The 26,055-nt window shown below is 41.7% G+C and overlaps 1 protein-coding gene across 2 annotated transcripts in view; it reads left to right on the top strand.

The window, feature by feature from the left end:
* Window positions 1–26,055, top strand: part of FSTL4 (follistatin like 4) — a 917,181-nt gene that overhangs the window by 848,231 nt on the left and 42,895 nt on the right. For both annotated transcript variants that reach the window (XM_075859960.1, XM_075859961.1), the window contains exons 9-11: window positions 21,770–21,931; window positions 22,649–22,783; window positions 24,864–24,890. In XM_075859960.1, the coding sequence (XP_075716075.1) occupies window positions 21,770–21,931; window positions 22,649–22,783; window positions 24,864–24,890 (324 nt within the window). The remainder of the gene's footprint in view (window positions 1–21,769; window positions 21,932–22,648; window positions 22,784–24,863; window positions 24,891–26,055) is intronic.

Consider the following 26,055-nt stretch of genomic DNA (forward strand, 5'->3'; position numbering starts at 1 on the left):
GGTTCTGCCTTGTAACCGACTGCAGCACCAGCAATCGGTCCCCGGGTAAGTTTGTTGTAGCAACAAACTTTCCAGTTTGTTATAGCAACAAACTTTCCAGTTCGTTGCTACAACACACTTTCCCTGCGATCACATGACCGGGACCTGAACTAATCAGGTCCCGATCATATCTCCGGGACCAGAGGCAGGTGATAACAGCGCGATCCGGGTGTCAGCGCTACTCTGAGACACCCGGATCGCGCTTTTAACACCCACCGTGAATTCACGTCGGCACTGCACAGAGCCCAGCAAGTGCCGACGTGAATATACAGAGGGCGGTTGGGAAGCGGTTAAATTTATAAAAAAGTTTAGACTTGCCCCGGGCGTAGTCCTGGTGACGCGATCCTCTATTCTTAGCGCATCCCGGCCTCCTGTCATGACGTTTCATCCCATGTGACTGCTGCAGGTCACATGGTCTACAGCGTCATCACAGGAGGCGGGGCTACGTTCAGAAGAGAGAGATGCGTCACCTAAACTACGGCCGGGGCAAGTCTAAACTTTTGTTTTCCTGCAGGATTCCTGCAGCGGACACGTCTCACCAAACCTGCGCCACTATTTGGTGCGGTTTTGCTGGCGGAATTCCCTGCGGCTACCGGGGCGGATAAGCTGTGTAGTTTTACTCCGCATATCCGCCTAGTGTGTCCCTTATGATGCGCTCCTGGAGCTGCTGCCGGTCTCTAAATAGGCAGTTGGTCCAGTAGAATTTGGAATTATTTTTTTTTGTGAACCAGCTTAAAAAAATACAAAACTTTTATGTTAGGGCCTGTTCACATCACCAGGCTGCAGTGAATGATGGCTACAACTCTGCCAGGCTTTTCAAGTTTTGAATTACATTTTTGCTGTTACAAAAAAAAAAAAAAAGAACAATTAAACTCCTTTAAAATTAATGAATAAACTCTACAGATGGTCCCACTATACAATCTAAATATAAAGGTAATTTTATACCCATATAACATCTTTCAATATGTTATATATAAAGTCTAACAAATGTCCAACCAGTAGCTAACTGCTGGCATATTAAATTGAATGCCATATAAAAGTCATACTGCAATAGTAGACATATGCTGTGTAGTTAATATATGAAACATACCATGTTCACTAAGCTGTGAAATTATTCTCCTGCTGAGACAAATTATTTTTTATCATCACAATAAGGACGTTTTCCTGAAACCAATCATGAGATAACATATGGGTGTATGTAAAGATCCCCTACACAAGAACCAAGACAACTTAATCCCCTCCACAAGGACAACTTAATACTTTGTTTTACGTACGTACTACTACTACTACTAATATTATTATTATAAGGAAAGTAACTCTACTTTGGCACTTTCATGCCAGTGCCAAAGTTCTAATGCCAAAATTTTCAGGACCATGAAGATTTTTCTTGCTTTTTTTTTTTAAAGAGGACCTGTCAGCATTTAAAAATTGCCTGCATCCCCATTACAATAATTCTGAAGCATCTTTTGTAGAACTATGCACTGTGCTGTTCCTCTGTTATTCCTCCTGGAAATATATGAATAAATTAAGAACTGGGTGTTACCATTCCCTTTGTCAATGGGACATGTCCTTGCATACTCTGACACTACCCAATCAGTGCTGTCAGTGTCAGACTGTGTAGGGACACGCCCTATTGGCAGGAGAATGGTAACACCCAGTTGTCAATCACCTCATAGATTTCCAGGAGAAATACCAAAGGATTGGCACAGTGCAGAGATCTAAATGTGGCCATACACCTTAGATACCTATCGGCCGAATGCTCGTTCAGCCGACATCTATTCCTCTTGACCACCATACACATGCACACTCAACTCGACCGAGTGTACACGTCTTCTCAATCGGGGGAGAATAATAAGCTGCTGCCGGACACCTCTGGCAGTGGCTTATCTCCCGTGAGAATGAAAGATCGGGCATGTTGAAATCTAACATGCCTGATCCTTCTTTCCCCGGTCTGTAGAGGTTGGGACACCCCTATGCACATTAGATGGTCGGCTGGTCAACCTTAAGAAGAGATTCTCCAGAATAGTTTTTCTTAAAGGGAATGTAAGTATTTGCTAAAACAGACATTTCAGGAGAACTCATCCCTGCTATAGTCTGCTGTATACTTAAAGTCGCCCACACAGATTTCTAGTGTCGGGTGCCTCATGCTTTATACCTCATGCCCCATTAATTGGCATTTTTTAGCTGAGATTTAATTGATAACGCTCCGATTTTTAAGCGATCTTCAGTAATTTAAAATAAGATTCTGAAATTCACCAGGGGCTTCTTAAAACAGAAGGTTCACATGCTCCTTCCAACAAAAATCCACCCATAAGAAAATGAATCCTAATTCTGGGATAGTGGTGTAGACCAATGCTTCTAGTCATTTTTTATTTATTTTTTTATTTTATTTTTTGTTTCAACTGTATTTTTATTGAAAATTTTTCAAAATATACACATGACATTAGGACGCATGGGCAGGCCATACAATCCATTTGACATAGCAGTAAATTCCAACAGACAAAACAAGACACCGGGGAAAAGACAAAAGGGGGAAGGGGGAGGGGTAGTCAGAGATCAATCTACGGCCTAATCACGAGATATCTGTAGCCAATACTTATCCCACGGATCCCACACTATTTTGAACCTGTCCAGCTCATTGTCAAGAGAGGCCGTCATATGCTCCATAGTGCGAATTTCCCTAATTCTAGTCAGTAAGTCGATGTGAGAGGGAGGGGCAGTCTGTCTCCATTTCCAATATATCAACGTCTTAGCGGCTGTGAGAAAGTGTCGAAAAAGTCGGGCTAGTGGCTTCCCCAAGGACCTGGGAGGGACATTCAGGAGATAATGAAGAGGGTCTAGAGGAATATCCTGCTGTAACACCGCCATCGCCAACTTCCTAACCTCCAACCAAAACTGTTGGACCAGTGAGCAGTTCCAAAAAATATGGAACAGGTCTCCTCTCTGATCTCCACATCGCCAACAATCCGAAGGAATACCCGGATTGAAGCTATGCAGAAAGGCAGGGGTATGGTACCAAAACATAAGAATTTTGTATTGATTTTCTTTATATGCAATGCAGATGGAAGTTTTAGCTGCTTGTGACCAGATAATCTGCCACAATGAGAGAGGGATAGATTTATTCAACAGGGTCTCCCATTTCAACATATATCTATGCCCAGGCGGAGGGGAGTCATCCAGGGATAGCAGTATCGCATAAATAGCGGGTATAAGCCCTTTAGTGGTGGTAGTATGCCGACACAACCTTTCGAAGCTTGTAGGTGTAGTGACCCACTTGGATCCGAAAGTTTGTTGCATGTAATGTCTTATCTGAAGATAGTGGAAAAATGTAGAAGAGGGGACGTTATGATGTCGTTGGAAATATGAAAACGGGTGGAGCTCTAGCGTGTGGGGATCAACCATGTCGGCCAGATGAAATACCTCTATTCCCGTCCAGAATCGGACTACTCGGGAGGTAGTACCGCCCGGAAAATAGTGGGAGTGTAGAGTACCGAGGTCAAGGGCGGGCAACCCGACGCCAAATGAAAGCGTTTTTTACAGGTTTCCCACACCTCCCGCTGAAAGCGCATGGGACCCAACAGAGATGAAGATGGCAATACCAGCAGATCGCCCCATAACAAAGAGTTTGGGTGAACCGGAGCCATCCATAGCTTCTCTATTTCAGTCCACTTGTTGTATGCCCGTAAGGACACCCAACAGGGTAAGCGGCGGAGATGGGTCGCCCAGTAGTATTTCACCACATCCAGAACTGACAACCCTCCTGCAGATCGACCGGACAATAAAACCGATTTCGGGATTCGATGTCTGCCGGAGTGCCATATGAACCTGAGGATGGAAGACTGCATAGCCCGCAATTCCCCCATAGGTACCGCCACTGGCAGGGTCTCAAAGAAGTACAGTAATTTAGGGAGCAAGGTCATTTTGACCGCAGTTATGCGTCCAAAAAATGACATGGGAAGAGGATCCCACCTTGCCATAAGTCAACGTAGTTCCACAAACAGAGAGGGGAAATTAGCCTTGTAGACCGATGCATAAGAGGGAGTGAGCTGGACTCCCAGATAAGTCAGGGAGGTTTCCTTCCAGTTGTAGGTGTAGTTTTGTTTGAAGAGCATGAGCTCCCGGTGTGGGACATTGAGAGGGAGCGCTTCTGTTTTAGATGTATTCGTTTTATACCCTGAGAGCCGCCCATACCTACGGAGAACGGTAGTAAGGGTAGGAAGGGAGATATGAGGTTTAGTGATTGTCAAGAGGACGTCATCCGCAAATAGGGAAACCTTAAACTCTTTATCTTGTATCTTGAACCCCGCTATATCGATGCATTGCCGTATTTGAGCTGCTAGGGTTTCAATGCAGAGCACAACAGAAGTTTAATTGCCGCTGTTGGGGTGGAGTAAAGACCACGCAGCGCCGTCAAGAAAGGACCCGAAATCCCAAATGATTTTAGAGTTTCAAACATAAATGGCCATCCCAAGCGATCAAACGCCTTCTCCGCGTCCAGGCTAAGAAGGATCACTGATTCCTCTTGCTTGTGGAGGGCATCAATGAGATCAAGGGTTCTTCGTGTGTTATCTCCCCCTTGTCTAAGAGGCACAAAGCCCACCTGATCTTTATGGATCAAAGATGGGAGCCAAACATTAAGTCTATTTGCAAGAAGACGACGGGCTGGATCAGGTGGTAAGGTAGTCGGTAAATGATATAGGGATTTATAATAGTCGTGGAAGAGTGCGGCTATCGTGTCCGGATTATCCCGAAACGCCTGTGGAGTACGAGCAGTCGCCTGATCCCGCAATAGATGGGCTAGAAGCGTATGCGCCTTATTGCCTTTGTCATAATATTTCCGTTTCGTGTATAAGAGTGACTTTTCTACCCCCTTCATAGCTAAATCCTTGAGTTGTGCTCTAGCCTCTATCAATTTCCGTAATGTCGGCCGCCGGTTTAGTCCCCATTTCCCTCTCCAGCTTAGCAATTGTCCGAAGGAGAGCCACCCGCTTGGCCCTAGAGTCTCTTTTCAGCCTAGAACCCATAACAATGCATTGCCCCCTCATCACCGCCTTATGCGCCTCCCAGAGAGTGGATATGGAAGGAACCGAACCCTCATTAAGTGCATAAAATTCACGCATGTGCCCGGCCAGGCTATCCCTTAGAGCAGGAGACTTAATTAACGTTTCGTTTAGACGCCAATGACATATTCTCGTGGAAGGTTTCCCTATTTGCAAAGTCACAGAAACTGGCGTATGATCTGACCAGGAAATGGGGTCTATAACCACCATTTGAAACAAACGGAGGGCAGGGACATTACCAAAGAAGTCATCTAAGCGTGTGTGAGTGTTATGCGTATGGGAGAAGAAAGTATAGGACCTATCACCCGGATGATCCACTCGCCACAGGTCATTGAGATGATGTTCCATAATCAGTTGCCTGAAGCGAGTAGAAAGTCCTGCAAGAGTGGGGGACGGAGTAGCGTGCATAAGAGAAGCCCTGTCCTTGGTCGTGGATAACGGGATATTGAAATCTCCCCCCACCAACCATGCACCCCTAGGGAGCTTTTGGAGCTTGGAGAGGAGTCTGCGTAGGAATGGAATCTGCGCAGTAGTAGGGGAGTAGATGTTACATAACACAATGGGCTGGCCCAACAGAGTCCCCTCCAAGATAACATACCTGCCCTTCGGATCTAAATGTGAGATGTGAACCTGTATGGGACAGGCTGTGGCTATCAGAATTGCCACCCCCTCCCTCTTACGACCTGACGAGGCAGAATACACAGCAGGATACGCCCCTCGAGCAAATTGTGTTTCTTGCAGAAAAGCGACCTCCGCTCCAAGCGATTTCAGCTCCCTAAGAAGCAAGCATCACTTCACATTGGAGTTGAGGCCCTTGACATTAAGTGTGACAAATTTAACCATGATCTAAGGTGTGTGAGAGAGCAAAGAAGGATGTGGAAAGTGCGGATGTGTACAGCTCACAGTTACGTCGGGGCCGGTCCCAGTCCAGTCTCAGAGCAAGCAGTGTTCTATGATGTCCTTCCACCGTGGAGGTTCGTGGAGGACACAAAGTCGTCTCAGTTGTTATCTCGGACAAAAGTAGAAGGGAAGGGAGAGACACTGGGATAGAGACGTACCAGAGAAACAAAACACATATATGCATTAAAAACAAAGAAAAATGCATGAAATCAGTGTACTTCAAACAAAAATAGAAAGTATTACGAGGGAGAATACTATACCCTGGGGCGGGTGGCATTAAAGCAAGTAAAAGCTGGCAATACAATATTACCCTTTGCAATTCTCTCTAAAAACAGAGGGAGAAACTGCAAAAAAATATTACCCCTATCAAAAGAGGAGGTCGGGTCTCAGCAGTCAAAGAACCTGAAACAAAAGTACATATAAATACGTACAGGCCAGTAAAAAAAAAAGGAAAAGGGTGAATGAGCTAAGTGAACCCAGGTTAATCGCACCCTGCCACAATTTACTTTAACGGAATAAAGAGAAGCAATGTAAAACAAGAAATATACTCCTAAATGCATTTTAGCCTAAAACAGTGCAACTGGTGAAGAGAGCATCCGGTATAGGTGACCAGACTCTTTCACAGAAATCACAAAAGTGCTGTGTAACAGCGCAGCGTCCATCAATTCTGATCAGGTCTCGAGGAACTTCGGCTTGGCGGTCGTCTTGGGGAGTGCCTCCGCTTGTTTCTGACGGATTGCCAAACTGGGGGTGGAGAAGAAGGCGGCAATGGACTCTCCCAATTCTGCATCTTGGGCGTTGGTATACCAAGGGTGTCACAAAAGTGAGGCAAATTTCCCGGGTATCTCAGGGTTGCAGAGACGCCATCTCTTCGAGCTGTAAGGGAGAACGGGAACCCCCATCAGTAAATAATATCGTGGTCTCGCAAGGTGGCGAGTAGCGGACGAAGCAGGCGTCGTTTCTGTAACGTAATCCAGGAGAGATCCGGAAATAGCTGAATCGGAGTACCGCCATACTCCAAATTTTTACGCTGTCTGGCCTTAAGCATAATGTCCTCTTTAGTACAGAAATCTTGGACGCAGCAGATGATATCTCTAGGCTGAGACAGGATAGATTTTGGTTTCAGTGCCCGATGTGCTCTGTCAAGCGGTATCCGATTAGATGGGGGTGCACCCAGAAGGTCGTTAAAGATAGTCTCTAACGCGATGGGAAGGTTTTCTGACCCCGAGGGCTCCGGTATACCCCTTATCCGTATATTGTGACGGCGTCCCCGGTTATCCAAATCCTTCAGATGCAGTTGCATATCTATAATGGACGCCAGCGGAGAGGACACCGAGGATTGTATCACAGAAACATGGCGTCTAGTGGCATCGTGGTCGTCTTCCAGGGTCTCCACCCTAGTAGCAATTTGATGTATATGTTGAGAAACCACCACCAATTCTGAGCAGAAAGCTGCCTTCACCTCCTGTATCATACTCTTAAAGTCCTCTTTAGTGGGCAATTGTGAGAAGCATTCCCTCCACATAGGAGGCACATCTGAAGGTGGTGAAGCAGGGTCCTCCAGGTCTGAATCTGAGGCATACACAGGGGCCTGAGCATACGGGGTCAAGGATGGTGTGTCCCCCAGGTCATCTCCCATTCCCGGCTGCTGGATTGTGGACCTTTGGGGTTTAGGTGCAGGCCAAAATTGAAGGGCCGTTTGTGTGGAGGGCTGTGACAGTGATGGAACAAGCGGCAGAAGTACTGGGTCCCCTGGATGTGAGTGTGCACCACGTGGCATGGCCGCCGCCGTCCCATTCAAAGGGGGTCCAGCTCTCTGCTGTTCACAAGACGGGGCAGAGGGCAGTATGGGGGAGCTGGTAGGGTGTATTCTAGCCGTCTGGCTATTCTGCTTACCCTGCGAGTGGAGAGCTGTGCCGTCCCCCTGCAAGGACATCTCTGCTGTCTGCCGGCACGAGGCTGATAAAGATGGCCGCCGCTGGAGCTGAGGGAGCGGTGTGGCCTGCCGCCGAAGAAAATAGCAGTCCAACGTTGGTGGAGCAGGAGCGACCTGATGCGACGCTGCAGGGGTAAGTCCAGACCCTTGGGGTCTTCTTTTCCCCATATGTGGGCACCTGTTACTGCGGTAGGCTGCGAGTGATGTGTGGCAGGGCACGGAGCTCTTCTCTTATGCGACCGGCGCCATCGACTGCTGGCCACGCCCCCTCTTCTAGTAATTTTGAGGTGCCTAAAAGTGAATGGTAAGGCATTTTTAATAGAAGTGATCACATGCAGGCCTTTAGATGGCTGCACTAATCTCTGGTTTAGCAACATCACTGACTCCTTTTGTGCTCATTTTAATGTTATACTGGGTTCAGGAAACAGATGAAACAAACATTAAGAGATTTTTTTAATTGTGGCATGGACTTTGACCATTGGTGAGGACACAATATCACCATGTTCTGGTTGGTGAGGCCTTAGTAGAAAAATATTTAGAAGGCCTGGTGTAGGCAAACTTGTTCAATTCTCTATTAGAGCGTGATGAACTGAGTCCTTCTCTATTACCAAGAATTCCCTCTGTTGTCTCACTTCTAAAGACTCAGCATGTATTGTAGGGGTCGGCGGAAAGCTGTGGGTGCCGTATTATGCCCTGTAAAATTTGGAGGTTGTACAGTATTATAATATGCCCTTGTGCATGCAACCAAAGGCATCTACACCTCAGCCTTACAAGCCATATTTCAGATACTTGCTGTCTCTAAAATATATAAGGATTTGTAGTATATAATATTTGTACCAATATTAAATAGCATATATGCTATCTCCTGCCTCTTAGGAAAAAAGCTACTATTTGTTTGTTGTTTGAAATTAATGTTTTTGTCACCATAGCAACAATTTTCACAGTTCATAAAAGAAATGTCACATCCTGTCGATAAAATGTGAGTGTGTCACCGGATAATCACTACTTCTAGTCCATGCTAGTAATCAAAAATACTGTTATTAAATGGGGTCTACTCCACTGAGCCTTTTATATGTCAGTGCTAAATAAACCCTATACACTTCTACAAAGAACAGTAATTACTGTGTAAATATGTTAAGTAAGAAAAAGTGGCTAGTGCATGATATTATTAATATAGATACTTTCAAAGGTACAGGACGCAGAGGTGTGAGTTGCTGTATTGTGCCTGCAGAACTCATATGAAGGGGGATAGGTAGGCACCAGTGAATCTCTTTTTCTGCCTAGCAAAATAGTGGCTCTAAAGGGTTAAACATCAATTTACATTAACCCTGCAGATCTCTAACCACTATAAGGGCATGACCACACATGGCGGAATTCCTCCGCAACTGTCCGCATCAATGCCGCACCTAATCCGGGTTGCGGATTACGGCTGCGGATCTGCACAAAATGTGCAGAAAATTGATGCGGACTAGCTGCTGCGGACTGCGGGAAAAGTGCTTCCCTTCTCCCTATCAGTGCAGGATAGAGAGAAGGGACAGCACTTTCCCTAGTGAAAGTAAAAGAAATTCATACTTACCGCCCGTTGTCTTTATGACGCGTCCCTCCTTCGGCATCCAGCCCGACCTCCCTGGATGACGCGCCAGTCCATGTGACCGCTGCAGCCTGTGCTTGGCCTGTGATTGGCTGCAGCCGTCACTTACACTGAAACGTCATCCTGGGAGGCCGGACTGGAGACAGAAACAGGGAGTTCTCGGTAAGTACGAACTTCATTTTTTTTTACAGATACATGTATATTGGGATCGGTAGTCACTGTCCCGGGTGCAGAAACAGTTACTGCCGATCGCTTAACTCTTTCAGCACCCTGGACAGTGACTATTTACTGACGTCTCCTAGCAACGCTCCCGTCATTACGGGAGCCCCATTGACTTCCTCAGTCTGGCTGTAGACCTAGAAATACATAGGTCCAGCCAGAATGAAGAAATGTCAAGTAAAAAAAGCAAGACGCATCCGCAGCACACATGACATGTGCATGACAGCTGCGGACTTCATTGCGGAACTTTGAATCTCCATTGAAGTCAATGGAGAAATTCCGCCATGAGTCCGCCACTGCTCCGCAACAGACAGAGCATGCTGCGGACACCAAATTCCGCTCCGCAGCCTATGCTCCGCAGCGGAATTGTACGCATCGTGTAAACGAACACTGCTAAATTAAAGTGAAAGTCAATGTAGAAACGGCTCCGCTGCGGATTAACGCTGCGGAGTGTCCGCAGCGGAATTTAAGTGCAATTCCGCCATGTGTGAACCCGCCCTTAGTAAGTAAAACATAGCTGTGTTTTCAATGGGAATTAAATCAGTCTCTCTGTGCAAGAATCCTTATTCCTAGACAATGGTGGGTTTGATTTGGAGATAGGACAGTGTGTAAAATTGCTGTTTCCATTCTGTGCTTACCATCTATGAGTACAATGACGATGCCTGTATATACAAAGTTGAGCCACATTTCGATGTTGGTAGTGTGTAGCCCATGAAAGAAGTGATGTGTGGTGGGCTGGCTTGGTGGGTATATATGGTGTGCGATAGGCTGTCTGAACAAATATCACTTGTTGTTGCCATGGGTAAAAGCTGTGATTTATCAGAATTGCAAAAAGGGATGATTATTGGCTTTCGGGCCAAGGGTGGCAATATTTATCAAACAGCGCAGTTTGAACTGTTTGCGTGCTACTGTGGTGAAAGTGTATCATCAGTCGACAAATAGCACCATTTGAGATAGCCGACACGGAAACTGCAGAACACCACCTGCCATTGATCTGAGAGGTGAACGAAGATGCGTGAGGGCTGAACGACATGCTACAGTGTCTAAAACTTATTAAGCAAAAAGACATATGTCTTAAACTTATTAAGCAAAAGAGCCCGCACCATTGTGTAGTATGTAGGTTTTAAAGGTGCAGTATAGAAATGCTGCACCCACATGGGGCAAAATGTGATCCTCTATTGTTGGACCTGGGATCATCCTCCTCGTCTGTGGCCTGTAAATAGTCCTCCAGTAGTCCTTTTGCATCACAGATCGTGACGGGGTAAAATGTCAACCTTAGCAAGGTCTGTTCACTCTTCTGCCGCTCTGGTGAAGGACATGCGGGAGGAAGTGATGTCACAGCGTAACCTCTACCACAGAAACAGTAACGAAGTGCAGGGATTGTGAATAGACATCCCGTGGAATGTCTATTCACTGTCTAAACACTTCAGTATTGTTAAAGTGTTAGTATAAGACAGCACATAGCGATCTAAAAGGATCCCTATGCGCTGACTAAATGAATTGAGAGGAGTGCATGACGCTGATTGGACGCTGATTAGTCACTGATTGGTCAGCATCATACACTCCTCTGTACAACGCCCACTTGGTTTAAAGTAAAAACACGCCCACTTGGGCATTTTGCAACTCATTAGCATAAATCTAAAATCGCTAATAAAGTGGTGAAAACAGATCGTTTTTTTTTTTAAAATAAAAAGCACTTCTGTCACCTACATTATAGTGCCGATCTCCTTATGTAGGAGATAGGGCACTTGTAATGTGGTGACAGAGCCTCTTTAACTTTCTGATACATGTCCTGTGCAATGTCGATGACCAGATCAGAGGACTAAAGTTGATGTGTGTGTATACCGGTGGCAATATCCTGGAGGAATATTGCCTAGCAAATGTTGGTTTGCTTGGAGAAATTGTTAGTGTTCATTGCAATTTTTATTTATTTATTTGTTTTAGCATGCGTGTATTACTGGGTATGAAGTAAGGGGCTATTAGGTAATTAATGCTGTGGGGGTATGGTGTATGTAGTAGTTACCCTGGAGAATGAAACTGGGGAAAGGCAATATAATTTGGTTTATATTATAAATGGTCACAATTATGGAGTAAAGGCAAATGGAGGGTAGAGCTATTGAGCGATAGTGATGGGGGATGTGGCTAGGACCGTAAATTCTTACTTATTTATTTATTTTTTATTTTTTTGGTGTGACTGGTCTTGGATTAAAAACTGGGTTGTGACACAAGGTGGATGGAAGTGGTGTTTCGTTGCTATGGGAGATGGAGATTGGACTTTTGAAGATGAATGGAGAGATTGCTTTGCTTTCAGTGGTAGTTTGTTGAGATGCACTCAAATGTTATGGCTGAGTAGTGTTGCGGCGAGCTTATTCGTATCAATGTTCTGTAAGATCAATGTTCGCATTTAGACCAGTGGGTTTTAGAGTGCCCAGTTTATATATCCAGTAGGATTCGTGGGCACAGAGGTTTTTAAAACGATCTTTCCTCAATATTTTCCTCAATGATGTTGATTCCTGTCGCAGTCATTTCTTCATTTTGTCTTTGATGTTCAGTGAGCATGTGTTGAGGCAGAGGATGTTTTTTCTGGTTTTTGATGTTTTTGCAGTGCTCGGGGAATCAGTCCATCAACCTTCTAGATGTCCTACTAACATATTGTAGCCCACAGGTACAGGTGATTATTTAGACCACATATGTAGATTCACAGCTGATGCTTTGTTTAATTGTGAATTTTTCTTTTGTTATGTTGGATGAGTATTCTTTGATAGTCTTGCATATAAGAGCAAGTAATGTAGTTTATTTTATGCTTTTTGTGGCAGCCCTTATCGTTGTGTGTTTGCTTATCTGATTTAAATGCTGCGGCTGGGATTGCCCTTTATTGTATATGATACACGGTTTTTCTGGGAGTCTGTCGAGGAGGATTTGATCACTTTGTAGAATGGACCAGTTTTTCTACAATATTTTCTTGATGGTACCAGCGTGGTTACAGTATTGCGTGATGAAGGGTAGGTCACATACTTTTTATTATTATTCTAGTTTTTTGATGAATTTATTTTTCTTTTCTTTTGTCTGAAACATTCTTGGTGAATTCTTTTTGGTTTTCTCTTTCTTCTAGGATTTTCTTTTTTGCTCCTAATAGTAGTTTCCCTGGATACTGTTGTGCTTCAAAGGATTCTATCATTTTATTTATTTGGTTTATGCAGTCGTTCTTATTGGTGCAGTCAATAAAGTTAATCTGTTTTTTACTGTATTCGGTGTCAAATGTCAAATTTAGTGGATTGTTATTTAGATATTCTTTGAAGTGGGAGATCTCTGAGGCAGGTCCTTCCCATATAATAAGGATAGCGTCGATACATCTTCCAAAGTAGAGAATGTAGGAGAGAAATGAATAATTTTCTTGAATGTATATCTCTTCCCACCACCCCATGTATAGGTTAGTGACACTTGGAGCGAATTTCGTGCCCATCGCTGTCCCACACTTTTGTAGGAAGAAAGTGCCGTAGACTAAAAAATTGTGAGTGAGGGTAAATTCTATACTGTCCAGTATGAATAGTTTTTGCATGTGGAACGTGGAATTGTGTTTATGAAGAAAATTTTATACTGTTCTTATTCCTAGAGAGTATGGTAAGTTAGAGTAGAGTGCACTCACGTCACTGCTTATCAGTATTGGACTTTTCTTTATAGTGATGCTTTTTAATGTGTTGAGAAGGTGAATGGTATCTTTTATGTAGTTAGGTAGTCTTTTTGCATGTTATTTTAAGTGGTGATCGATGTATTGACTGAGATTTGTGGTTATGTTATTGATACCAGAGATGATGGGTCTACCTGGTGTGTTGTTTACATTTTTATGGATTTTTGGTAGGTGATAGTACACCAAAACTTTTGGTTTGTTTATAAAAAGAAAGACAAACTCTTGTTTTGAACTAATATTGTTAGCTTTTGCTTACTTAAGGATATTAAGTAGTTACTTGTTAATATTCCTCAGTAGGATTGTTTTTTATAGGTTCGGTAATATAATCTGTTTTCCAGTATGTGCAATGCCTCCTAGTGATAGTCGGAGGTGTTCTGAATGAAAATTCCCCCACCTTTGTCGGCCGGTTTCATGATTATTTCAGAGGCTTGTTGTAGATCTTTCATTGCTTTAATTTACTTTGCTGTTAGGTTTTTTCGTTGGTATTTCGATAGTCGCTTGTGTGTATTCTGTATGTCGTGCCACATGGTATGATGGAATGTTTCTCTAAATTTTCCTTTGTCTTCCAGTGGGTAGAAGTTGGATTTTTTTCCTGAAGGGTTTTGGTGGTGGTTGGATTCCTATAGTTTCCATATTTATATCCTCAATATTTACTGTGTTCGGACCAAGATCTTGATTTAGATGTCCCCAGAGGTATTCTCTGTTATGGTTTGGAGGGCAGTTTCCAGTCTTTTTCTTTCTAGTTCTTTAATGGCGAAGTGTCTTTTTAGTTTGAGGCTTCGTGTATATTTGTTGAGGTCGACAAATAGTTGGAACAGATACATTTTTTTAGTCGGAACATAAGATAAACCCTTTGAGACTAATTTTGTTTCTACTTCAGTTAGTATGCATGAGGATAGATTAAATAAATTTTTTACTTTGTTTGTACTATGGGGGATAGTATGCAACATTCTCTTTTTGTGCTTCCATCCTCCTCCCTTTTCTAGCTTTCTAGTGCTCTTTTCAGTGATACTCTCAGCAGTGTTGTGCCCCCATTTTCTTTCTCCACTGTGTCCCGACTGGGTGAAGTATCTGGTAGGCCTGGCCGTGATTTTTGGGTCTTGTAAAACTCTAAAAAAAAATTGCACTGATTGGGGATAGTGGATTGGGTTTAAAGAAGGAGATAATTTGTGTGTCTTTGGTTTGTATTTTGGGACGCGCTCCTTGCCTGACAAACTCAGATTTTTTTAGGGGAATGGTGTTTAGGAAGCGTCAGGAGTATGGGGGGGCGGGGCTGTTATATTTGTTCTGGATAGGCAGATTATTGATAGGGAGTGAAAGAATAGGGTGTCTGGTTATGGTAGATGTTTTGGTTGCAACAGGATCAATCATAGGCAGTGGTACATGGAGAGGTGATGGGAAGGATATGAGGTCCTGGGGAGTCTTGTGCTAGGGTTTGGTTGTGGGCTGGTCAAGCACTGATGGTTTGAAAGTAACTGTGGAATGTGTTAGTGTTTTCAGTGATGTAACTAGGGTTGCAGGCATTGGACCTGTTCTAAAGGTCTGTAAGTTGGAGTTGTGTCTAGTCCTTGGTTGTTGAAGATCTGTTTTGTTGTTGGTGTTAGTGTTGTGTCATCTAATCTGCATGAGTGTCTATTCTTGTGGTTGTATTTGAGGGATGTGTAGATGCGGGTGTTTGCAGCTTGAGTAGGAGTGTCTTTATAGGTATTACTTGCACCGGTAGCCGTAATATGGCTCTAAGTGTTGCGTGAACCGTTTTTTCTCTCATGTGAGTCACTGGTTATACTTGTATGTCTATGGTAATCATGTATGGTGTGCTGTTTGCAATCGTACATCTCTATGCCATTTTTTTTACTTATTGTTTTTGATTTTGTTTTCAAATTCCCTTATCTTAGAATCTAAGGCTATATCTTTAAGTTTGTAATTGCTTAGATGACAGTACTCTGTTAGCTCTTTGTTGATCGCACATATTTTTATGTTTAATTTGTCTATTTTTCTTTGTCTGTATGTTTTTAGAATTGACATTCTTCTGAATGATCCTTCTTCAAATGTTTTGTGTCATTCTGTGATCAAGTCTTCGTCTAAGTATACTGCGTGTTTTTTTGTATACTCTTAGACCCCTTGGTATGATTCTGTGTGTGATGTATTTGTCAAGCTGTGCATAGTCCAGGTAATGCCTGGTTTCGTCTTTCAGTTCAGTTTCTATTTTGATGAATAGATAGTTCATAAGTTCAAATATATCTAGGTTGATACACTCTTCTTGCTTCGTTTGGTTTATTTCCAAATATGCGTTCCTTCTCTCAACTCTTCTTTGCATCATGATAAGGGCCCCTGTTGAGTGCAGCGAGGGAGCAGATAGGCTTTGTGTAGATGTTATATGAGAGGTATCTTGTTGGCTGTTGTCATGTATAGTAAGATCCATCAGTGAGATGTTGTTTGGGGATCTTCTCTTTTCTCGCATGTTGCCATATCGGATACTTCCGAATTTATAGATATCATAGTTTGGTAAAGGAGTGCCGACGAGGGATTCTCTGCAGTCAGCATGGCTCGAGATACCTGAGACTACCCACCAGCACCTTATTGAGTCACTCCCAGCCCGTCTAGCTGCTGTCCGTGCTGCAAACGGCTGTTACTCTGGATATTAGGTGGTGGTCATAATAATGTGATTCGACTATATATATATATATATATATATATATATATATATATATATATATATATATATATATATATTTCACACACACTATATAGTCAAAAGTATTGGGGGAAACAACTCTTACTAATTGAATGCAAGTGTTTTATTGAGTCCCATTGCCACAGTTGTATAAAATCCAGCACCTAGCCATGCAGTTGCCTTTACAAACATTTGTGAAAGAATGGTTCGAACTTTGTCGGAACAGTTTGGGGAAGGCCCTTTCCTGTTCCAGCATGACTGTGCCCCAGTGCACAAAGCAAGGTCCATAAAGGCATGGTTCGGTGAGTTTGGTGTGGAAGAACTTTACTGGCCCACACAAAGCCCTGATCTCAACCCCATCAGCATGAACTAAAACTGAGGTTGCGAGCCAGGCCCTATCGTCCAACATCAGTGTCTAACCTCACAAATGCTCTTCTGAATGAATAGGCAAAAATTTCCACGGAAATACTACAAAAATCTTGAAGAGTGGAATCTGTTTTAGCTGCAAAGGGGGTCCAACACCATATTAATGCCTATGGATTTAGAATGTGATGTCATAAAAGCTCCTGTAGGTGTAATGTGTAGTAATGTGTCCCAATACTTTTTTCCATATAGTATATATATACATATACTGTGCAATGTAAAGGATAGCGCCACATTCTTTTTTTTCAAAGTTACCAGAATACATTCATTTGCTATTCTAAGTAAAAATATGCTGATTATACTGTATACGATACACAGTAGCATGCAGACCATGTATTTCCCAGACTTTTAATCATTTCCTGAAAAATTAACTGTTTTAGTTTCAGCAGTAGAAGATGTCTATAAATCAATTTGTTAATTTCAGGCTGCAACATAATTATTACTGTGTTTCTGCTACACTAAGCAAAATGTGAGCTCACTGTATAGTGTTTTCAAATACCTCCCAATAAATGTACTCTACTTGCGGGGCAGACACAGACAACTGAGGACCTCTATGCTAAAACGGCATGTAAGCCCCATTCTGCCACCACCTTTTATGTTCTCATATTTAAAAAGAATAATGACTGTAAAAAGAACATTTCTGGAAAATGATAGTCTACATTTTCCCTGCAGCAAAGGATAACATCTCTGATAGTCTAGGGTAGTTAAGGGGTCAATGGTAAGATCTCTTGTGATCTAATGCAGCAAAGGGGTTAATGGCAACATCTCTGGTGGTCTAGGGCAGTGAAAGGCTTAATGATAACATCCTTGGTGGTCTAGGACTGTAGAGGTGTAAATGGTAACATCTCTTGTGGGCCACAGCAGTGAAAGGGTAAAAGAGATCATCTCTGGCAGTCTATGGTAGTGAAGGGATTGATAAAAACATCCCTGGTGGTGTAGGGCAGTGAAGGGTTTAATAATAATGAAAATAAATATGAGGAAATCAGATCATAATCAGATAAGCATGAGCTCAGTACAATCGGTACGGTGCCGACCAGGGAGCAACAGTAATATAGTTACAAAAAATATGAAAGGGGAAGGAAGAGGAGGAAAGGGAAGGAAAAGGAATGGGGAGTAGGAAAAAACGCAAGGAATGGCCACTGGAAGGACAGGCACTCGGCTCAGCATAAATATAAAAGTATAAAAATGTATTAACAGAGTTAAACATGACAGGAATAGCACCAATTGCAATCCCATGTCTAAATCACAAAATAAACACAACACAGAAACCAAGAAAAGCAAACAAAATACATACATAATTGACAAACTTACACAGTTTCAGTTGCGGTTGAGAATAAGGATGGTCCGTCCTGGTATTGTCCTCTCTGTAGCTTGTTGTCATACAGACTTGATACAAATGGTGTTCTTTATAATTGCCCACTATATATAGTTATACATCACCTTATCCAGTGAGGTTTGTTCCGGACCTCTCACGCCTGCGCAGTATGCTATGCTTTGTGTGGTCGCTACGCAACAAGATACTTCCGCTATGACTACACGAGCATGTGCAGTACTATCTGGAGGACGAAAGATAGTTAGATAACACATGGTTAATACGAAAATGAAAAAATCTGGATTTACATACATGGTCTATGATTGGTGAGTGGCCTGGTAACCTCAACCCCAATACACATGGTTGCATTTTTTATTAAATGTTAATCAAGCTCTAATATGCTTGTTTTTAAATGTATGTTTATATTTAACACTTGTTTTTTTATCACTCCACGTATACTTCATAATTGTACCATATGTATTGATACAATTATTTATATCTTGTACAATATTTGACTGTTTATTTTGTTAATGATTCCTCATTATGGTAATGAGGCACACGCTTTATATACTGCATGTATTGTTGTATCACTATGCTTGAAAAAGGTCCCATAGCAGGACGGAAATGTTGCACCTGTTGACTGAAATTACACTTTTTTTGAACCATTGGAATGCTGTGGTATTTCTTCTACATACACTGCCGTTCAAAAGTTTGGGGTCACCCAGACAATTTTGTGTTTTCCATGAAAACTCACACTTATATTTATCAAATGAGTTGCAAAATGACTAGAAAATATAGTCAAGACATTGACAAGGTTAGAAATAATGATTTTTATTTGAAATAATAATTTTCTCCTTCAAACTTTGCTTTCGTCAAAGAATGCTCCATTTGCAGCAATTACAGCATTGCAGAGCTTTGGCATTCTAGCTGTTAATTTGCTGAGGTAATCGGGAGAAATTTCACCCCATGCTTCCAGAAGGCCCTCCCACAAGTTGGATTGGCTTTGTCAAAAATATTTTAATTATCTTTATATGTGTGAACCTAAAAGTGCTATAGACAGTTGTCACTGGAGCTCACAGATCTGCTGACACAAGAGCCTACATGGGGGGATGGCTATTCTATTTCAAGTCGTTTAGTTTATGGCTTTGCATTTCAGCTGTTACAAAGGCAACGTGGGAAAACGTGCTGACATTTTATTTCTTATGGCCAAAGATATATGTGGAGTTTTGGGATATTACCATATTTAGAATGCTCATGCTTTGCAAGTATGAGGTTACCACCTACTCTCATTTCTTATAAATAAAGATGGATCCGCCCTCTGTGGGCAGAGACTGTTTGAACACTGTTTGAACACTGAAGCTGCGTGTCATGGTCTCTCTCCGGCCGGCCTCTCTCAGATCCACCATTGAGAGATCATTCATTAATTTTGAGCTCATAGACAAATTCAGATAATGTCCAACGTTAATGGACAATGTAAATTCTGCAGCAACAGCTTGATGGGCACTTCTTGCGTACCATACAGTCAAGCTGCTCCCACAACAGCTCTATGGGGTTTAGATCTGGTGACTGCGCTGGCCACTCCATTACAGATAGAATACCAGCTGCCTGCTTCTTCCCTAAATAGTTCTTGCATAATTTGGAGGTGTGCTTTGGGTCATTGTCCTGTTGTAGGATGAAATTGGCTCCAATCAAGCGCTGTCCATAGGGTATGGCATGGCGTTGCAAAATGAGTGATAGCCTTGCTTATTCAAAATCCCTTTTACCTTGTACAAGTCTCCCACTTTACCAGCACCAAAGCAACCCCAGACCATCACATTACCTCCACCATGCTTGACAGATGGCGTCAGGCACTCTTCCAGCATCTTTTCAGTTGTTCTGCATCTCACAAATGTTCTTCTGTGTGATCCAAACACCTCAAACTTTGATTCGTCTGTCCATAACACTTTTTTCCAATCTTCCTCTGTCCAATGTCTGTGTGCTTTTGCCCATATTAATCTTTTCCTTTTATTACGATATGGCTTTTTCTTTGCCACTCTGCCCTGAAGGCCAGCATCCCGGAGTCGCCTCTTCACTGTAGATGTTGACACTGGCGTTTTGCGGGTACTATTTAATGAAGCTGCCAGTTGAGGACCTGTGAGGCGTCTATTTCTCAAACTAGAGACTCTAATGTACTTGTCTTGTTGCTCAGTTGTGCAGCGGGGCCTCCCACTTCTCTTTCTACTCTGGTTAGAGCCTGTTTGTGCTGTCCTCTGAAGGGAGTAGTACACACCGTTGTAGGAAATCTTCAGTTTCTTGGCAATTTCTCGCATGGAATAGCCTTCATTTCTAAGAACAAGAATAGACTGTCGAGTTTCACATGAAAGCTCTCTTTTTCTAGCCATTTTGAGAGTTTAATCGAACCCACAAATGTAATGCTCCAGATTCTCAACTAGCTCAATGGAAGGTCAGTTTTATAGCTCCTCTAAATAGCAAAACTGTTTACAGCGGTGCTAACATAATTGCACAAGGGTTTTCAAGTGTTTTCTAATCATCCATTAGCCTTCTAACACAGTTAGCAAACACTGTGTACCATTAGAACACTGGAGTGATGGTTGCTGGAAATGGGCCTCTATACACCTATGTAGATATTGCATTAAAAACTAGACGTTTGCAGCTGGAATAGTCATTTAGCACATTAACAATGTATAGAGTGTATTTGTGATTAATTTAATGTTATCTTCATTGAAAAAAACTGTGCTTTTCTTGCAAAAATAAGGACATTTCTAAGTGACCCTAAACTTTTGAACAGTAGTGTGTATATATATATATATATATATATATATATATATGTATGTATAGGCTACTTTACCACCCTTTGCCATTTATTTACTTAGAGGGAAGGTTTGCTATAGTGCCCTTGTTCCATTATTTGCCCCAATTGTTTTCATCCGGAAACAGCAGTGTTTAGTGCATTCTTCTTATGCTATTCTGTGGCAGTACAAACAGTTTAGCACAAACAGGTAGAGCTTTTGGAATAATCATGCCATGGAAGACCGACATACCTCTGTTGGCCACTATTCCAAAAAACGAGAATTACGTAGCTGACAGGAGTAAGAAGAGGTGGGGTTAGGTTGGATCTTTTGGGCAATGTTTAGTTAATCTGTTATTTATTTTGCATAAAATATGCCTTAAATTGTCACTGTCGTTTTGACAAACTTTGCATGTGTGTGTGTGTGTGTGTGTGTGTGTGTGTGTGTGTGTGTGTGTGTGTGTGTACAAATGGCATATACAAGTCATATAACAGCCAGAAATAGTGTTTATCCTTATGTACATACATTATGGGTCTGGGACATTATTGATTACATCTAGAAAAATAGATTAGTCATATTTGATTTGCATAACTGATCCTATTATTTACCCCTGAGATAAGTGTTGCCAGGAGTGTATACAGCCTCTCACTCCTGTCATGCACATTCTGCTTTGCCACAGAAACTTGTTAATGTGGTCATTAGGTTTATAACCAGTGATCGCAACAACTCTCTGTGGAACCAAACTCGGATTGAATTATTTAGTACTTAGTATGCATATTATAGTGTTACTAATCCTACTATGAGAATAACTGTCAATACATGGAAAATATGAAAATAAGTGGTTTGCTTAATATTGTTCTACTTGTTCATATTATTGTATCACAAACATTGCTATTAAAACAATGCTATATCTTTTTATATATAAGTGAAATAAATAACCAGCATTTTTATTATATATTATTTGTTATACAGTGTTCCATCGCCACATTCATTCACTATTGGCATAACATACAATTCCATTCCAATGTAAGACCTGAGTGAACTGGCATTATAAAGCGGAAGCACTGTGGTTGTAAGTACGCCTGTGGTAGTATTGTATTACCTTTGTAACATTGTATCTTTTTATTTCCTCTTTTAGTACCTCCAGTAATAAGAGTGTATCCAGAGACCCAGGCTCAGGAACCTGGAGTTTCTGCCAGCTTGAAGTGTCATGCAGAGGGTATCCCTAACCCCAAAATAACATGGCTAAAAAATGGCATTGATATAATGCCAAAATTATCCAAGCAACTCACATTAATTGGTAAGTGTTTCAACCAACTAATAAAGGTGTTATAAGTACCAAGAGCAAAATAATCTCTGAATTAACACTATGACTTTGGTTCACAGTTGGAATATACGCCGACATATATGCCGCTGTGCTCATAGACTTTAATAGTTAAAGATATGTCAAAAGGGTGTTTGCCAGTATAGATCATCTATGCTTTTCAATACAACTGTGTACGAAAAATGAAACGCATATGGCTTAGTATACATTTTATTTTTTTTAATCGAAATCAATGCCAAAAGTATGCAAATGTAAGAGTACAATTATATTAGTCTCGGGCTTACATTTGATGGGACAGTTTCAAACCAAGCATAGTGCCAAGCATAGTGTGCACCAAGCCTAAGTTCTTTATATGAGACCTCTTTTTGCAGAACGGAAGGGCTGAAGCTGGTGCAAGCAGGGTTCAGGCCAATGCCCTGTAGCTTTATTTGCACATTTAACTATTTGGTGAATCATGTTAAAATATAATCCACTATCTGGGTAAAAATATTAGTCACACTTGCTTCACAGAGTTTTAATGTTTAGCATTCTATGGTTTCAATGTTTCTGTTTTCATCTTGCCATTGTTACTAAAGATATATACTTTAGCTTTGTAATGTATCTTGCCTTCTGCTAAAATATGGTTATTCCATAAAATAATGACTATTGACTCATAAGACCATAGAGCCAACAGTTCAATTGTCTTTATTTCAGCCAACGGAAGTGAACTTCATATTTCCAGTGTCCGTTATGAAGACACTGGGGCCTATACATGCATTGCAAAAAATGAAGTTGGTGTGGATGAAGACATATCCTCGCTTTTCATTGAAGACTCGGCAAGAAAAACCCGTAAGCATTGTAGATTTTCATATCACAAGTTCATAATTGCTTTTTGAAGTTCACAATTCCTAGAATAAAACACAGTTCAAGCAGTTCATATTATTTCTCCTCCAATATGTACTTTTAAATTTTTTACAATTTACCGTGATATGATGGAAAAGTGTATTTGGCCTATAGTCACACACTATACTAACGTTCCAATCTCAAGGAAGCTTTGTTTAGGGACAGGTAAAGCATTCTATAATTCTTGCCTAGCATTATATTTTAGCTTAGATCTGTTGACTGCCATACCTACGGTAGTGAAAGGCCTTGTTACTGTGTACTGGGAAACCCCTGACCAGGTTCCAAAGAAATCTGTTTAGGAAGCGCTGCAATAAAGGCTACTCTAAAGATCACCTAAGATCACCCTATGATTTTGCCTCACTTTCTCTTTGGTATCAAATCTGAATTTCCCATCAAAATCAAAAAAACACGAGGACTAATATTAACATATTATATATAAGACCTTAGCAAGACCCACAGACTTAATTAGATTGGATTCAAATAAAGAGCTGCTGTAGATGTGTCCTCGGCTATGTGTAAGGTGGACAGTTGGACACATTTTTCACTAGCAAAAAGTAGTTGCATCCCGGCGTAGCTTGTGGTTTTAAGTGACCTTCATTGTCTAACCTGAACTAGATTGATGAAGCATAATTACTGCCTGCATAGTATAGGTCTTCATAGGCAATTTACAAGTTGTGATGGAATATTTAATCAAGTCAACTGTCCGTTAATGTTTTTGAGAGCTCGCTTAAATCAGAGTTGTCTAATAATGCACTCAATTTGTCAAGTTCATTAGCCAATTTGACCCGATGTTAGTATGTAATGGAAATCCATCAACAGATGTAATTTTAACTTTCCTAACATTATCCATTACTGCCTCCAACTTTGATGAGATGTGATACAAGGTTTGTGTTACAAAACAAATGACAGCAATGAGAGATGATGTTCAGTTGATCAGATGTTAATGATCAGGCAGGATGACAGGAGGGTGTCACCTTCGACTTAAATAGCAGAAAATCACCAATTCAATTACTTCAAAGCAGTGAGAACGATAAAGACTTGACAATTTTATGTCTTCATTAGCTTGTCAAATATAGAGTTTAAATCATTAGCCTGGCAGATACAACAAGAACAGTAATCTCTTTAACCACTTCACTTTTCTATTCCCTTTTTCCTTGCTGCAGATTTATTTTTTATTTATTTTTTTAAAAAAACAACATCCTACAAATACTGAATAAGTGATTACTAAATGTACATGATATAAAATAATGGTTTGTCACATATTTAAAGAGGTATTCCCATCTCGGGCATTTGTGTCATTTTTATACTGTCCGAGATGGGAATACCCCTTTAAATATATGTCAAATAATTATCTCTAGAACGGGGCTTCCTGACCTTGTCCTATCTTCTGCCTACGTTGATGGGCACCAGCCACAGACTTATGAGGTAGACGTTTTTTCCGAAAACAGCGGAGTGTGTTTTGCTACGTTGATTCTTAGACGCCTATAGCAGTGAATGGAAGTTACAGAAACAGTAGTGAGCAGTGAGTTACGCTGTGTTTGGAACTCGGAAGCTACGGAAACAGCATAACTCACTGTGCTACGCTGTTTCCGAAACTCCTATTCACTTTAATGGGAGTTCCAGAAACAGCGTAGTAATTCTTGCTCAGCTTTTTCTGAAAAGCCGGGCCAAGTCAGTGGCCGGAGCCCAGCTACGGCGGTAGAAGGTAGGACGGGGAACATTTGCCCCTTTCTAGAGACAGGTGCGGGTCCCAGAAGTGGGACCTGCATCTCTTGGACATTTACAGCATATCCTCTGCATATGCCATATATGTCGAAGAAGGGAATACCCCTTTAATGTTTATGTTTAAATATGTTAATGTGTGTTAAAAATTTTAATGAATTTATCTGATACTGTTTACTAAGTATTCTTTATAACACTCGTATACCCAATAAAGTATGGTACATTCTAACTGACTTCTATATTTTCTTTCCCTTGTACCTGGATTCTTTCCACACAAAAACCTCATTTATGGTCATTGATGCAGTTGCAAACATTCTGTGGAGAGAAGAAGGTAGTGTACCAACAGTGTCGTTGTATGCTTTGTATCCCAATGTAAACAGTACTATATTAAAGGAAATGCATCAACAAAAATGACATAGTATTTAAATCCGATTTTTAGTATACACATATTTATAATTTATTTGACTATCCATGCATAAAAATCTTAAAATATTAATTTTCACACTGGCCACTGAAGCACATACTGTATAACAGGAGGATATTTCTAGTTGCCTGCTGATCACTTTCCAGTGTTTTGTGTATTACAGCAGTTTTTGATTTTGGGTGATCAGGCACTGCAAAGTTAGCGGAAGTTACAGCCAGAGGGTGAGATTTAAGAGCTGACGTTGGTACATTGGCTCGTACTTCTGTCCAATAGCAACTAATATGCTGGACTCAGGGCAGTTTCTAGAGAATTTTGCTGGCAGGGAAAACATCAAAAAAGCACCCCACCCCCCTCAACCATCAAGTAAGACTGTATTCAACAAGAACTAATTGAGGTGCTGCCTGCGTTAGTTGAGCTGCACTGTCTGTATAGGTTCAAGACAGTTGGTCTGCTGCAGTGGCACACTATAGTGAGTGTGGCAGCATAGTGGTGAATCTCATATAGGGCTGGTGTGTGTTTGAACTAGGACCTTATGTACACTGCAGCGGTGCCTCAGCAAAATAACTGAGGCAGCGATGCAGGACAACCCTGCGTTGAAAAGCTGTGGTCCAAAAAGTTCTAACCTTGGCTAATGCGCTCTGACTGAATGAGCATTGCGAAGATGCGGCTAGCTCTACCCGGCTAGATGTAAAGAGCGAGACAATCTTGCAGGGATTATCCAAGAAAGTTGTCCCCTTACCAGGTGGGCTGCTGCAACGGCGTCCCAAGTTGCTAATGGGGCGGCGAAGCAGGAGAGACTGTACCATGTAGGGAACAGAGAAGCGTCCACAGGCGTGAAGCCAATGAGTGCTAAGTCTCAATCTGCTGCTAGAGCGAGGCACAGCGAGGTGGCGTACAGTTCCCACGAGACCTCGCTAGTGCACTAGAGGGTGCTTAGTACTTTTTAAACAACCTAGGTTCAATACAATAGCCTCTATATATACAGTGTAACAACCGCTTACCTGTAGCTGAATTCGTCTTACATTGAGGGCTGTTAGCTGCCCACAAAAAAATGGTCAGTCACTGTTTCTAC

This window comes from Rhinoderma darwinii, chromosome 3, assembly GCF_050947455.1.
Source record: "Rhinoderma darwinii isolate aRhiDar2 chromosome 3, aRhiDar2.hap1, whole genome shotgun sequence".
In the NCBI taxonomy this organism is placed as follows: Eukaryota; Metazoa; Chordata; class Amphibia; order Anura; family Rhinodermatidae; genus Rhinoderma; species Rhinoderma darwinii.